Raw genomic sequence first — 16,482 nt, 5'->3', positions numbered from 1 at the left:
TGTAAGAAACCTCAGGGGGGGTGATGAAAACCCAAGATTAGGGGAAGCAGCCACTCCCCTTGCCTTGGAATGGTATTTACCAAGAATAGCACCTGTTATCTCCGTGGCCAATTCAGCCTGCGTATTCCCCCAGCTACTCCCGAAGATTCAGACAAGTCGACTTGTCGCTCCTTAGCTGCTTCAGGATACCTTACCCATCCTCTATGACAGACTTTCTCAACCAAGGTTTTGTGAAACCCTGGGGTTTCTTGATGGCTCTGGAAGGGGTTTCCTAAACGGGTGGCAGTTAGTACATTTTTTAAAATAGGTTTTAAAAACGTGTTAGACATTTATTGGGTGATTGGACCATATATGATCATGCTGGCCTGCCTTCCCCCTTCCCCCTTTCCCCCTTTCCCCCTTTCCCCCTTTCCCCCTTCCCCCTTCCCCCTTCCCCCTTCCCCCTTCCCCCTTCCCCCTTCCCCCTTCCCCCTTTTCCCCTTCCCCCTTCCCCCTTCCCCCTTCCCCCTTCCCCCTTCCCCCTTCCCCCTTCCCCCTTCCCCCAAATGGCTGCATTAACTGAACCCTGGCTCTTTTGAGATCTCTTCCCAAGCTCTTTTCCCCAAAGGATCAAAGCAAAACAAGGATTACAGGGAAGATGGAGGGAGAGGGGAAGCCCCAGAGTTGGATCCTATCAAGTTTCCCCGATGGTGTAAAGGGAGGAGTCGTCTCGTGGGACCACCTGAAAAGATGAAGCTGTGAATCATGGAATCATTACAGATGAAACCTGCGTGGGATAGGATCTACAGTAAGGAGGAGAACTGAGGGAGAAAGTTGGCTAGATCCTGCTCTCGAAGGTCTCCATAAACACCATACTGCCGTGACACCCAAGGTGGGGCAAACATCCTGTGCGTAAGTGACCTGGATATTTTGAAAACTTTATGATACAATGCCAAGGGAGGCATTTTACAAGCCACATGCTGATGAAATGACATGACCTTGAAGATGGGTCAGGATATGTCTGTGGAAATTACAAGCGATGCCATCTCAATGGTTGCCTAGTAGCTTTACGCATGAGGGTGCAATGGCTTGGGCCCACACACCCTGAGCTGGGCCCAGGTCCAATGATATCTCAGAAGCTGCAAGGTCAGTCCTTGGACGGGGGCCCCACCAGGAAGGCTCCGCAGGAGAAGGCCACAGCAAACCAGCTCTGCTTCCCAATGGCCTTGAAAGCCCCTCGATGGAGTTGCTGTAAGTCGGCTGAGTCTTGATGGGACTCCGCACACACAGCAGGCCGCTGTATTCGTAAGGGCTTTTTGACGGGGGTTTAAGATGCAGGCACATCCTTGGGAGTGGAGGGTTAAAGGAGATTTATTTAATGTCTTTGAAAGCCTGGAGCAGTAAACCCCTTTGAGCCACAAGGGAAAGGCGGATGTCAGGATGACAGACTCCAAGAAACAACAGCTTTGCTGAATAAGGAAAGCTGGTTTAATTAGAGCAGTTCTTCCAGGACTTGCAAAGCCAAGGCTGAATAGCTGTTTCAAGGCAGCAGATCTTATTCACCAGACTTTCCCGCCTAAGCAGGTTCATATCCCTAAGCGACACAATAAGCACCCCAGGTGTAGGTCCGGGAAGGCAGCCAGGAGCAATAAGAGACCCGGCACTGACCTTGGGGAGCACAGAACCTACTCTAGAAGCTACATTAGTAGTAGTAGTAGTAGTAGTAGTAGTAGTAGTAGTAGTAGTAGTAGTATTTAATTTATATCCCAAGGTGGGTCACATAAAAACCAATCCCCTAAAACAATAAAAGCACATTAAAACATAACACAATTAATGCAAAAGTTATGACAAGAATGGCGGCAAAATTCGATATAGCTAACCCAATTGTACACCCCCTAAGAAGGGAAAGGGAGGGGGCAGATGACAGACGCAACCGTCACATTTGTGAGGGGGGGCTAGATCTTCTTGCTGCCCGGCCTCAACCGAAAGCCTCTATGAGCAAAAGGATTCATGGCCAGGCAGAGATACATTTCAGGGTGAGACAGTAGGCGAAAGTAGACAAGATGGTTACGCACAGGTTTCTAAGACAAATGGTTACGCACAGGTTTCATGGCAGCAATCTTGGGATTCTGACAGCGGAGTACAAATTTTTGTAAGAAATTAATATTGAAGGCAATATTGATGATGATGATGATGATGATGATGTCATCCATTCAGTCGTGTTCGACCCTCGGCGATTCGATAGGAAAGTCTCCGTCGTGCGTCCCTGTCTCTGACTGCTTCTTTAATTGGTTCATGGTCATCCCTGTGTCGGCTTGGATCGTGTCGAGCCAGCGGATCCTTTGGCAACAACATTCCCTTTTGCTGCCAACCATGCCTGAGAGTTAGGAAGTGTACATCGCATTATCTCCATTATCTCTGATATTAGTATGGGGAGGGATGGGGTATTTTCTCTTTGCCGCCATGTTGGTATTAATGTTTTAATGGGGGTTTTAATGGGTTTTAATGGGGTTGAGATTACTGTCACCCGCCTTAAGCCTCCTGGGAGAGGCGGGAAATAAATCAAAATATAATTATTACTATTACTATTACTATTACTATTACTATTACTATTACTATTACTATTACTATTACTATTACTATTACTATTACTATTACTATTACTATTACTATTACTATTACTATTACTATTACTATTCTGGCAAGTTTGATCACATGATGTGTCCAAAGTAAGTGAGCTTTACCCATAATATCTTGCCTCCTAATGACATAGTTGTCTTGCTCCTCTCTAAAAGCCAGTTTGGTGTAGTGGTTAGGAGTGAGAGCCAGTTTGGTGTAGTGGTTAGGAGTGCGGACTTCTAATCTGGCATGCCAGGTTCGATTCTGCGCTCTCCCACATGCAACCAGCTGTGTGACCTTGGGCTCATCATGGAGCTGATAAAGCTGTTCTGACCGGGCAGTGATATCAGGGCTCTCTCAGCCTCACCCACCCCACAGGGTGTCTGTTATGGGGAGAGGAATGGGAAGGCGACTGTAAGCCACTTTGAGCCTCCTTCGGGTAGGGAAAAGTGGCATATAAGAGCCAACTCTTCTTCTTCTTCTTCTTCTTCTTCTTCTTCTTCTTCTTCTTCTTCTTCTTCTTCTTCTTCTTCTAAAACTATCTAACAGGGTACAAATGCTGAAGTCTTCCCCAAAAGTACACATTGGGAATAAAATGGGACGTCCCTCTGACTAGACCTACTTAGACTTCCTCCCTGAGATATTGAACTCATTCGATTGCAAGAAAATGGAATTCTTTTGAAACAATTTCTCCATTGATCTTGAAGCAAGACGTAGAGATCCTTTAGCAATAAAATTTAACCAATAAAATGGCGACCAGCGTGACTAAGAGTAAGCCTTTAGCAACTCCATGCATCTGTCATTGGATCTCGTGGCTGGTGCTCAATTTAACATGTCAATATTTCTCAACGTCCTCCATCATCCTATCAGTTACTCAAAGTTGATGATCACTTGAGAGGTTGAGATTTCCACCTTTGAGGTGTATGTATTGGGCAAGGGAATAGATAAAAAGGCCAGGGAAAACTCATGCCTCCTACATAATTACTGTGCTGTAACCCTGCAATAAGTACAACGTCAGCATAATCTCAATAGCACTTTCTAAGATGTAAGAAACTTGAGAAGAATGACCATTCGGCACATGTGGGATAATGCATTTCCAATGTGTTGTTGCAGCTGGATTTTCTTGTGCAAAATGGAAAATCGGCTTCTAATGTGCATTGAAAGCGCATTATTCGACATGTGTGGGATGGCATCATTGTTGCCCACCAGGGCTGGGTGAAGGCAGGAAGAACTCAGAGTTGATGGACAAAGGCAGGAAGGATTCAGGGCCGATGGACAAAGGCAGGAAGGATTCAGGGGCAATGGACAAAGGCAGGAAGGACTCAGGGCTGATGGACAAAGATAGGAAGGATTCAGGGGCAATGGACAAAGGCAGGAAGGACTCAGGGCTGATGGACAAAGGCAGGAAGGATTCAGGGGCAATGGACAAAGGCAGGAAGGATTCAGGGCCGATGGACAAAGGCAGGAAGGATTCAGGGCCAATGGACAAAGGCAAGAAAAGGCCATATCAATCATGGTGCCAAAACTTTGGAGCACCCTCCTCAGGGCAATTCTTCTAGGGATGGATGATTCAGTTTGGGTAAGTCGAAATGTACCAATATCAAAGCTGATTTGGGTACTTTTTGGACATATCTGAGCCAAATCTTCTATCCCTATATTTTAAACTGGTTGAATCAGTGATATCCTAATGGTGATTCGGTAACTGGAATGTGTTTCAGCAACTGGGATTCTCCATTATAGCCTATCAATGGGAAATTTTACCTTCCGTCTCAGGGGTGGAGGTTTGAGGTCAAGGCACCAAACTTGAAGTGTAGCTACTGGAGCCTCTCCTTAAAAGACCCCCCCCCCCCAATTTCAAAAACGTTGAACCAAGAGGTCCAATTATAGGGGTACCCAAAGAGGGTTCTCCATGCAATTTCCACTGTGATTCTCTGGTCGTGTCTCCCCCCCCCCCCACTATAGGAAACAATGGTGGCACAGCAAATTTGGCGCCTAGACCTTAAACCCCCACCTCGGCCCACAGAATAGCCAAAAAGGCAAAAAATTCCCATTGACTTTAATAGCGCCATAGGTTACAATGGCATTGAATCAATTCGGCCGAATACAAATCATCTGAATTCGGATCACTATACCGAACCATTGCTTCGAGTGATTCCGATTCGGCCAAATTGATTCGGGCCAAATTCAAAAAGTACAATTTTTCCCCCCCTGTGCGATTCTTCTTTCTCCTTCTATCATTGTCTTCCAACAGCAGGTAACTGTGCTGTTTGGCATACCCTCAAAACTGCCTTTGGCCCTCCTTCCTGTTCTTGCTGTAATGTGTGTTGCGTGTTCCTGTTTGCATCCAGTTATTTTATATATCGCTTATTTATAGCTTGTTTTAATGTTCTGATGCTGACCGCCTTGAGGGCTGTTGTTTGGGTTGAAAAGCAGAATCGAAAGGCCTGAAAGAAATGAATTATATATATATAACCACCAAAATGAGCCTCTTGTGGCGCAGAGTGGTAAGGCAGCCGTCTGAAAGCTTTGCCCATAAGGCTGGGAGTTCAATCCCAGCAGCCGGCTCAAGGTTGACTCAGCCTTCCATCCTTCCGAGGTCGGTAAAATGAGTACCCAGCTTGCTGGGGGGTAAACGGTGATGACTGGGGAAGGCACTGGCAAACCACCCCGTATTGAGTCTGCCATGAAAACGCTGGAGGGCGTCACCCCAAGGGTCAGACATGACTCGGTGCTTGCACAGGGGATACCTTTACCTTTACCTTTAACCACCAAATTAAAATAAGACATTGTTGGGTTGTTTTTTTTTTGAGGATTGTTTTTATTGCAACAGCGCCACAAAATAACATTTCTATATTACTGGAAAGGGGGAAAGAACCCAGCACAGGGAACCTCTGAACATTACACATTTATAAACGTTTGATGTACCCCACTATGTGGTCGACTGCTACAGCAGAGCATGGAAAAGCGAGAAACCAATGGTTAAAAAAGTACAGCACCCCATGAAATCCATCTTTGAGATGTCTCCAGGTCACCTGGACCCCATTGTCTTCTAGACGCTTCTTGTACAAGAGTCCGTCGTCTCTCAGAAGGTCAAACTCAGAGGTTAAAATGAAAGCATCAGGAAGGTGGGGAAAGATGTCCTTTTCATTCAGAAGGGGGGAAAATGTTGATTTGTATAAATTCTTTATTAAGAAATCTATGTTACAAGCAGGGGAAGGGAGGGCTGAGATTTCCTGACAGGGTTTTTTCATTTGAAATTCCTCAGGGATACGATCCAAATGTAGCCATTTCTGGCACTTCGTCATCGCGTCTTCGGGGGTGAACAGGTCCTTATAAAGGTATTCCAACACAGTAGTGCTATCGGCCAAGTACCAGGAAGCAAATAACAGAAAAACTCTGCAGGGGACAATAGGGACAAAATGGTTTTGCTGATAAGAGGGCAGATTGAAATCCAGGCTTTGGATGCAAGGGCCGATCAAGATCTGAGCACGGGGCCTGGGAACCTGTGGTCTCTTCACCAGCTTCTGGACCACGTAAGCAGCAAGCGTGCCTCCAAAGGAATCTCCGCTAATTATAACCTGAGTGGGATCGACTCCATATTTCTCTGCCGTCTTCATAAAGAATGTGGTAGCACTTAGACATTCCTTGAACTGTGTGGGATATTGATACTCGGGAGCCAGATGGTACCTAGAATGAAAAGACAAGGTTGCTACTTCATCCGTGTTCTAGAATCACAGAGTTGGTTGGAAGGGGCCGGATGGGCCATCTTGTCCAACCCCCTGCTCATTGCAGGAGCAGCTGAAACCTAAAGCATCCAGGATAAGTGATCTTTTACTTAATATCCCCCCTCCAGTGTGAAATTTAGTGCTGTTGGAAGCAGTGATCGCCGTGAGTTTACAAGGATTTAAGAGGAGATGAGGTCAGTTCATGGCGGACACATCCTTACATGGCTACTATCCATGACAGACCCGTGTTAGGGGGCTATGTCAGGGGAAGGCCTTGGCCTCTCTGCCCTGTTCATGGACCCCAGGTAAGCGGTCTGGCTGTCATGATAGATTCAAATGGGTCGCCGTGTGAAGCAGCACAATAGAATCAGAGTCCAGAAGCACCTTTAAGACCAACAAAGATTTATTCAGGTGTGAGCTTTCGAATCTAAGAGTGCTTTGTTGGTCTTAAAGGTGCTTCTGGACTCTGATTCTATTGGCTGTCATGAGAAAGAGGATGCTGAATTAGATGGACCACAGGTCTGATCCAGCTTTTCTTATGTTCATAGCAACCAGCATAAGCAACCCTTATCGTGTGGGTTACCATTTGGGTGTGATACCCCGTGACACAGTGTCACCCCATCTCAGGTGAACTTGGAAGCTTAGCAGAGTTGGGTTTGGATGGCAGACCACCAAGGAAGGCTCTGCAGAGGAAGGCAAGGGTCAACAACCTCTGCTGCTTATTGGCCTGGAGTAGGGATGGCAACCTCCGGATGGAGAAACCAACAAGAAGGCCAGACGGTTCAGGACGGTGTACAATAGATACACTGTGGAGGAGCATACACCAACCTGGCTAAGTGGAGAAGTGAGCAGGATCATAGAATTATCTGTTTTATCTGGCTGCAGTGCTGTATTAGATACATTTGAATTTGAACCATAGAACCAGAGAATCATAGAATCGTAGAGTTGGAAGGGACCCCCTGGGTCAGTAGGGCAATTCCAAACAAACATTATATTGTTGTTGTTGTTTTTAAATGTTTCCAATCAGGAGAAAGATAGGATATATGTGAAGTAACATTTAAGTAGTTATTGGTTCAGAGCTGTTAACATGATCTGCCACGGGTATTGAAAAACTGGGCCACTTACCCAACAGATACCACCACCGCATCAGTCTTCTTGGCTATGTAGCGACACACTCTTTCATACGCATCTAAAAGGGGATAAAAGTGTGGTGAGTTCAGTTCATGATTATGACGGCGGATGGGTGGATCACATTTGCAGTAAAACTCCCGGGGCTTGTTCTGCAATGGGCTTTCAATGTACATTAGAAGTAGATTTTCCTGTCTCTCACAGGAAAATCCAACAGAAGAAGAAGAAGAAGAAGAAGAGGAAGAGGAGGAGGAGGAGGAGGAGGAGGAAGAGGAAGAGGAACAAGAGGAAGAAGAAGAAGATGGAGGAGGAGGAGGAGGAGAAGGAGATGAAGGAGAAGAAGGAGAAGAATTGAAAAGTGGTCTTTACCTATGCTTCCAAAAATGCCACCTCCTCCATGGAAAAATACGATTCCTTTCCTCTTCTCAGGAGAGGGTCTTTTGGCTTTGTAGACCCTCACCCGGACATTATCAAAGTATTCATTCTTGATCAATAGACTGGGGTCTGCCATTGGTGGGATTCCATCTATCAGGATCCTCCAAATTGTGAACGCTTTGCAAAGACCCGCCATCCAGAAAATATAGTCCTGTTGACAATGATAGAGAACACAGAATTTACATATTGCGGACATGACAATACACGACTGAATTGTGAAGGGCTTTCAGTTGAGAAGATGCATTCCCGCCAACATTTCACAGGCTAAATCAGGAAATACGTGGTTGGGAAGTATAACTGTAGACACGCCCACCCGGGGCCCCTCCCCTTCCTACCCCCTCCAGGACCATCATTGGCCATGGGGGGGGGCAGGTCAACATGACCATCTATGATCATATCACCTGATACATGTTTAACAATTTTTTAAAAATTAATATAAAAAATCCCACCCATTCAGAAAACCCAAGGCGGTCAAGAAACCCTAGGGTTGAGAGTTCCTGTCCTAGACACTCTCCTTGTGATTGATAGATTTAAGTATGGTAGCATCTTGAAGACCCACAAGATTTTTGGAGTATGGACTTTTGAGAAAGCTCCCTCCGTCAGATCCTTTCGACTCTCAAAAGCTCATATCCTCAAAACCTGGTCGGTCTCCAAGGATGCTGGCAGACTCGTATCCAGCCATCCTACTGTAAACCCGCAGAGCTACCTCCGGAAATGGCCTCCTTGTGATGGGTTTGTAATTGTATTTTTTTTTCCAGTTCCAAATAACTTACCAGAGCAAAACCCATGGATGCTACCATATGCAGCACCCTGATCTTCAGAGGTTGACATATTCCGGGGGGAACTTCCGTCGTCAAGAACTGGTAACAAATAGCCCAGGCTAGCAGCAAGCAAATGCCAACGGCCAGAACGGCTGATGCCAGCCATAGGAGGTCCCATAGCAACGACATCAAGTCTTCAAAGGCGGACTAACAAATTGTACCTTTGCGATCCCAGGGCAAAGTGAATGCACGACTAGTCCATGACATCTCCCATTATATAGGCAGAGAGGAGCAGGTTGGACTATTTGTAACAAGAATGATTTTCATCAGTGCCACGTTCTTGGGAGGCATTTCAAAAGAGCACTGTTATCAGAGCACTTTTTTCAAAGGTGCATGAGGGCACGGTTGCTTCTTCATAATCACGAGAGATAATGCTGGAGAAAACTCAAATATATTTCTAGGCCGCCACCTGAACTCTGCATGGAATTGCCAGCTGAGAGTGACGACTCCCAGCTTTCCTTCCAAGTTCTGCTGCCTTTCCTCTGTGTCTTCCGCTGCCTGCTGCCTGGTCACCATCGGTACGCTTTATTGCCTTGTTTGGCCCTGGAAGAATAGCCACTTGCCAGCTGCCAGCCTTCCCCCTGCGCTCCTTTTACAATAGTGTGTTTGAGATGGTGGAGGCTTGTGTGATACAAGGAACCACTACCAGCATCAAATGTTATAAAGTATTTATTTTTAAAATGTTCACAAGCGTACTTTTAGCACGGTGCCAGATTGAGCAAGGGATGCAAAGGAAATGGGTAACACACAGCCCCACTGTCTACAAATGCTCTCTCAGATATATGAACCGGTCCATCTGGAGAGCCACAGTTTGGCCACTCCTGGTCTAGATAGTTACCTCGTCACTCCAGTTCTCTCCCTCCCATCTTGTGGATCCCAAGTTCTCACCTAGAGCTGATTATTTTGGCCTTGAAGGTGATAAAGAGGCTCATGGGCTGGCAGGGGCTCATGGGAATTGTTGTCTCCCATCCCCCCCCCCCCATTCAGCCTAGGCCATCAGAAACCGACTTGTAAATTATTGTACCAGAGAGAGTGTTCTATGATGCTGTAGAGCAGGGGTAGTCAACCTGTGGTCCTCCAGATGTTCGTGGACTACAATTCCCATGAGCCCCTGCCAGCAAACATTGGCAGGGGCTCATGGGGATTGTAGTCCACGGACATCTGGAGGACCACAGGTTGACTACCCCTGCTGTAGAGGGACTGAAGGCAGAACAGAGTATTAACATTACAAATCAGATGTTGAAAGGTGAGGAAGAAGAGGGTTTTTTATACCCTGCTTTTCGCTGCCAGAAGGAGTCTTAAAACTGCTTACCATTGCCTACCGTTCCTCTCCCCACAACAGACACCCTGTGAGGGAGGTGGGGCTGAGAGAGCCCTGAGATTACTGAGGAAGGAGAAGAGCTGGCTCTTATATGCCGCTTTTCTCTACTCGAAGCAGTCTCAAAGCGTCTTACAATCACATTCCCTTCCTCTCCCCACAACAGACACCCTGTGAGGTGGGTGGGACCGAGAGAGCTCTGACGGGACTGCTCTGGGAGAACAGCACTGTCAGTGACAAGCCCAAGGTCACCCAGCTGGCTGCCTGCAGAGGAGCAGGGAATCAAACCCAGCTCCCAAATTAGAAGCCACCTCACCCAGAGAAGGTGAGTGAGGGACAGACCTGGACAACCTATCAGGTATAAACACAACATTCTATAATTTGTTCTGCTTTATTGAAACACATAGAACAGCTATTGGAACACGTATTATGTGGCAATGAAGGAATGTTTCACAGTTGTATGGAGACAGATGGGGCAAGCAGCATATGGTGAGGTGAGGCGCTTTGATCACTAATAAAAGGCAGTTTGGTTCCTCCTTGTGTTTTTTGTAAACTACACTGAATTCCAGGGGATTGGTTGGCTGTTTTGACAAAGGATTATCACTGGCTGCATTTGGTTGCGTGACACAGTCTACTGATGTAACAGAATTGATCTTTGCTATATATTCCCTGTCATATAAGGAGTTCATAGTCTGACAAAGAGTGCTTGCCCTCGAAAGCTCACGCCCTGAATAAATCTTTGCTGGTCTCAAACGTGCCACTGGGCTCTGATTTTATTGTGCTACTTCTGACCAACACGGCGACCCATTTGAAAAACAGTGCAAGGAGAAGTTAAAGGCAGAAGGAACCAATATGAGATAGGTTGGCTCACGTAAAGGAAGCCATGGTCTTCACCTTGCAAAAAAAAAAAACCCAAAAAAACTACAGGACCTGTTGGAAATCATTGATCCATAAGATGAAAGCAACTTGAGAGCAAATAAGATGAAAGCAACTTGACAGCAAATAAGATGAAAGCAACTTGACAGCAAATAAGACGAAAGCCACTTGAGAGCACATGATTACGATGGTTTGTAGCAGAGGCGATAAAAACAGAGCTCGTTTCTGAACAGTCGGACATCCTGTTTGAGAAGCCCTGAGACCATGTTAGAATTTACAGGCATTTTACGTAATTCACTATAGAATCGGCTCCTTTTTTGCCAGTGGAGAAAGGGAGTAGCCAGTGGTGCAGCAGGCACAGACAGGCATGAAACCCCCCCTCAAAGTGGTACCACGATACCAGGACCCCATTGTCTTCCAGTCGTTTCTTATACAACAGGCCATCGTCCCTTAGAACGTCGTATTCGCAGGTTAGGATGAAAGCCTCCGGAAGCCCTTTGAAAAAGGAATCATCAGCCAAGAGCGGGGAAAGTCTTTGGGTGAGCACCTTGCTCAGCACGTCGATTATGTTAATCTTGCGGGAAGCTGGCAGGGCTGGAGGGTGGTTTCTGGTTTGAAACTCCGGAGGGATGAGATCTGCACGTACCCATTCCCTGTACTTCATTATTGTCCTATCAGGGAACAGTTGTCCTGAAACTATCATGTCAATAATTGATGAGGGTGCATCGAAATAGAATGTGGATAAATAGGCTACATGTTTTTGGCTTAGGATAGGAACGTGGCTGTACTGCTGATAGGAAGGTAAATTGAAGTCTAGCCCTTGCAGAAAAGGATAGATCAGCACCTGAGCACGGACGCTGGGGAGATCGCTTCTGCCTTTCAGCTCCTGGCAGAGGTAAGCAGTCAGGGTGCCTCCAAAGCTGTCCCCACTGAGTATTATACGGGCAGGGTCAACCCCGTAGTTTTCTGAATTCTGCATGAAGTGAATGGTGACCTCCAGGCATTCCTTGAACTGTGATGGATAAGAGCTCTCCGGAGCGAGATGGTAGCTGTTGGAAGCAAGATAAGAAATACACATGGCACATGTTGCACAGACTGGCCTTCTCAAATTCCCCCAAGGTACCCCCATTTCAAAATGACAGACACAAACACCCAGCAGGGCTCGCTATGGCCCCTTTAAAATGTGTGTGTGTGTGTGTGTGTGTGTAATTACTAAGTAAGTAAGCGTAAAGAGCCTCTTGTGGCGCAGAGTGGTAAGGCAGCAGAAATGCTTTCTGAAGCTGTCTGTCTATGAGGTTGGGAGTTCAATCCCAGCAGCCGGCTCAAGGTCGACTCAGCCTTCCATCCTTCCGAGGTCGGTAAAATGAGTACCCAGCTTGCTGGGGGGTAAACGGTCATGACTGGGGAAGGCACTGGCAAACCACCCCGTATTGAGTCTGCCATGAAAACGCTAGAGGGCACCACCCCAAGGGTCAGGAGCTTGCACAGGGGATACCTTTACCTTTACCTTTTAAGCATAAATAAGCAAAGGAGGAAGACCTCACACCTCAAATCTGGTGGGTTCTAATGTCCTTGCTGACCTTGATCTGGTTCACTCTCTGAGCCCACTCTTGTCAGGTTCTGGAAGCTAGAAAATGAAATGATTTTCAAGCTGCTGATGACAAATGAACAGTCCATTCCCCTATAAATAATTCCTCAAAACAAAAAAATGCCTAGGAGTTCGTTTTGGTGTTTTGGAAGTTTGAGGAACTGTTTATAGGGGAATACACTGTTCATTTGCCATCGCCAGCCTGAAAATTATTTCATTTGCTTGCATTACGGCTGACGGGTCTTCGCCTGTTGAGGTTCTGGAAGCTAAGCAGGGTTGGCCCTGGTCCGTATTTGGGTGGGAGACGACTCAGGAGCTCTGTGGTAGAGGTCACAGGTCTAAATCTCCAATTTCTCCAGTTGTGGATCAGGTGGTAGGTGATGTGAAAGACCTCTACCTCACACCCTGATTTCAACAGACCAAGGCTCCAATTCAGTATAAGGTACTTTCACGTGTAGCAAGGAATTTCAGGGCTGCTACGCAGGGTCAGGTGGGGCTTTTGCCCAGGAAGATTTCTGATTGGCCATTGGATATTTGATTGGCTGTCAACACAAGAACTATCACTGAAGATAAGCCGCAGCAGCTGGACTCGACAGTGGTGGCATTTCGTGGCTGTGACTATGACACTGTTGTGACTATGACATTGTGTTCGAGTACCTCTGAATGCCAGAAAGAAAGAGGAAAGACTGACCATGCAACAACATTCACAATTCCATAAAAGAAAGGGTTCACCCACCCAACAGACAGAAGCACTGAGTCGCTTTCCTTGGCGATGTAGCGGCACAATCTCTCGTACAAATCTGGAAAAGAATGGGTAGGGCAAGAGTGTTTAAAGTGGAAATCCTTGCTCATGTTCAGGCATCTTCGGAGCTGGTTCTCAGTACAGGGCCAGAAAGTGCAGTTGGGTTTTCAAGCCAAGAGACATTCGGAGGTGGTTGGCCATTGCCCGCCTCCATGCCACAACCCTGGTCTTTCTTGGAGGTCTCCCATCTGAATACAAACCAGGGCCTATTCTGCACACAATAGATAATGTACTTTCAATGCACTTTAGAAGTAGATTTTCCTGTTCCGCACAGGAAAATGCAGCTTTCACTTTGAAAGTGCATTGTCCAATGTGTGCGGAATGAGCCCTGGGCTGACCCTGCTTAGTTTCTGAGTTCTGATTCCACACACGTTGGATAATGTACTTTCAGAGCACTTTTGCAGCTGGATTTTCCCATGTGAAACAGGGAAATGGTCTTCTAAAGTGCAATTAAAGTGCATTAGAAGAAGGTTGGTTCTTATATGCCGCTTTTCTCTACCCAAAGGGGTCCCAAAGCGGTTTACAATCACCTTCCCTTTCCTCTCCTCACAACACACAAGCTGTGGGGTAGGTGAGGCTGAGAGAGCTCAGTCATAACAGCTTTATCAGTGCTGTGGCGAGCCCAAGGTCACCCAGCTGGTTGCATGTGGGGAAGCGCAGAATCAAGCCAGATTAGAAGTCCTCACTCCTCACTACACCAAGCTGGCTCTCACACATTACCCAAGGTGTGCAGAATGGACCTGGCTCAAGGGAGGGGTGGAATCAATGGAGGCCCTGAAATAGCTTTCTTGAAATCCCTCCATGTTGAAAGGACCAAGTCTAGAATCAGTGTAGAGAAAGAATTTTCCAACGGCATTAAGACTCTTCATTGGTCCCTAGCCTTCATGTAATCTTGAGATAAAATTGGTCTGAAAAGCAGAATATAAATAGAATGAATCGTTTGCAATTGGATCAGCCTGTTCACACAAGACTACCCGTTTGCTAAGGATCATTGATAATTATTGCCCAATCATAGCACGATATCTGAGGAAGTGTAGATGCAGCGTACATCTTAAAAAGAAGAAGAAGAAGAGTTGGTTCTTATATGCCGCTTTTCCCTACCCAAAGGAGGCTCAAAGCGGCTTACAGTCGCCTTCCCATTCCTCTCCCCACAACAGACACCCTGTGGGGTAGGTGAGGCTGAGAGAGCCCTAATATCACTGCCCGGTCAGAACAGCTTTATCAGTGCTGTGGCGAGCCCAAGGTCACCCAGCTGGCTGCATGTGGGGGAGTGCAGAATCGAACCCAGTATGCCAGATTAGAAGTCCGCACTCCTAACCACTACACCAAACTGGTTGATTACAAACACTTTTATTACCGATGCTCCCAAGCACTCCTCCTCCTCCGTGGAAGAACAGAATTCCTCTCCGCAATCCAGTTGATGGCCTTTTCGGTTGATAACTCCTTACAGGCACCCCCTTAATAAAGTCATCCTTGATGGACAGCTTTGGGTCACGTAAAGGAGGAATTCCATCCACAATAAACCTCAGTATCGTAAGCCTGTTGCAAAGGCCCATTTTCCAGCAAATGTAGTCCTGTTTACAGTGAAATATAAAGGGAGAGAAAAATATCGAGAATTAAAGGTGCATGCCTTCCATATTCTTCAGAGCCATGCCTAGAGAACATGTGTATCCGCTCTGCCTTTAAGGAAACAAATGCTTTTTAACATGACCCTTAATAAGGAGGAGATAGCCGAAAAGGATTTGCCTGCCATAGTATATAAACTTTTCTTTTTTTCGTAACCCATGTCATCTGGAGACAAATGCTGGCAGGGACTCTTGGGGATTGTAGTCCATGGACATCTGGAGGACCACAGGTTGACTACCCCTGGCATAATCTGTTCCATAAACGCATTCACAGGGCCCCCCCCCAAGACCAGACCTGTCGCCATTAAGCAATCACTGCCCAGATCAACTATTGTTGACGAAAGGCTAGAAACTTGAATGGGAAAAAGGTTCGCCCACAAGGAGAGAAGAATTCCACTACCTCATTGGGCAACCATAGGTGGAGTTCCTCAGGTCAATGAGGCTCAGGGAGAGAGACAACTACCCAGAACAGGCAGTTCGAATAGAACAGGACCGGCTTTATGTTGCCCGCTGAAATAGAATTCATCCTGGCCTCCAGATGACATGGGTGGGGTCAACCAACGCATTAGCCCAAGGCTCTCGCCTTTGCTGGCTGTTAGACAGAGGACACAAAAGCTTCCTCCCAGACCCCTCTGAAGCCCATGCTCCAATCTGGCCATTTTAAGGGCGGTCTCGGTCGTACGTTTCTCCCCTCCCAAACGCGAGATCGCCTCAAGTCTACTTACCAACCCAAACGAAATGGCAATTAGAAGGTGTAGCAATCGCAGCTTTAGACCTTCGTCGATTCCGGCGGGAATGCTCACTGTGGACAATTGGTAATACACAGCCCATCCCAGCAGGAAAGGGAAAAGCAGAGGAACGGCCAGCAGCGCAAGAACAGTCCTGATCGGGCCCATTGGTTGTTCACGCAGATGCTTCCGGTTGGAGAATCGCTTGTAGATGGGCTCCCCAGGACTGTAAGAATTCCAGCTGGGAAAGGTTCAAGCAGATATACTGGCTGAAGAGAGCCTCTCTTGACACCCATCTCTGAATGGATGGGTGGAGTGGTTAATTAGAGGCGGACCTTTTTGTTGTTCTGTTTTTATAGAGATGCAATCAGCTAGTCCATCTTTTGTGAAGTGTTTTGACTCTTTTTCCCAATGAGGATAGGACTCTTCCTGGAGATCGATTTAGAGATCAATGGCCTGGGAATGCTCCTGCAGCAATATATTAATCTCTCCGTCTTTTTTGGACATGGAAGAGAGCCACCCATGCACCATGAAGCCAGCCAACAAACTATATGTTGTACGATGATTAATGTCATCAGTCCAGGTGGCTAATAGTATTGGCATGTGGTAGAATTGGGTCCTATCCTACTGCCAAGCTTGCTGCATCTTGCCCAAAATATTTATCATGTATTATTTGCCTAAGAAGCTTGTGATTCCAGAAATAAACAGACATTTGGATTTTGGAATTGATTTATTTGAGAATATGAATATATATACCACTCTTGTGGTGCAGAGTGGTAAGGCAGCAGACATGCAGTCTGAAAGCTCTGCCCATGAGGCTGGGAGTTTAATCCCAGCA

The 16,482-nt window shown here is 46.6% G+C and overlaps 2 protein-coding genes across 2 annotated transcripts; both read right to left on the bottom strand.

Moving 5' to 3' along the window:
• Positions 1-5,504: 5,504 nt before the first annotated feature.
• Positions 5,505-8,836, bottom strand: LOC143824612 (arylacetamide deacetylase-like 4). The gene is made up of 4 exons (XM_077312041.1): positions 8,660-8,836; positions 7,821-8,037; positions 7,449-7,512; positions 5,505-6,285 (listed from the first exon to the last, which is right to left on the bottom strand). The coding sequence occupies exons 1-4, from the start codon at positions 8,834-8,836 to the stop codon at positions 5,505-5,507; spliced, it is 1,239 nt and encodes a 412-aa protein (XP_077168156.1).
• A 2,339-nt stretch (positions 8,837-11,175) lies between these two features.
• Positions 11,176-15,812, bottom strand: LOC143824817 (arylacetamide deacetylase-like 4). Its single transcript, XM_077312551.1, has 4 exons — positions 15,642-15,812; positions 14,649-14,865; positions 13,226-13,289; positions 11,176-11,950 (listed from the first exon to the last, which is right to left on the bottom strand). The coding sequence occupies exons 1-4, from the start codon at positions 15,810-15,812 to the stop codon at positions 11,176-11,178; spliced, it is 1,227 nt and encodes a 408-aa protein (XP_077168666.1).
• Positions 15,813-16,482: the final 670 nt, after the last annotated feature.

Source organism: Paroedura picta, chromosome 15 (assembly GCF_049243985.1).
Source record: "Paroedura picta isolate Pp20150507F chromosome 15, Ppicta_v3.0, whole genome shotgun sequence".
NCBI classification, from domain to species: domain Eukaryota; kingdom Metazoa; phylum Chordata; class Lepidosauria; order Squamata; family Gekkonidae; genus Paroedura; species Paroedura picta.
Note: the sequence above shows the minus strand (reverse complement) of the source record. Positions and strands in the feature narration are given on the sequence as shown.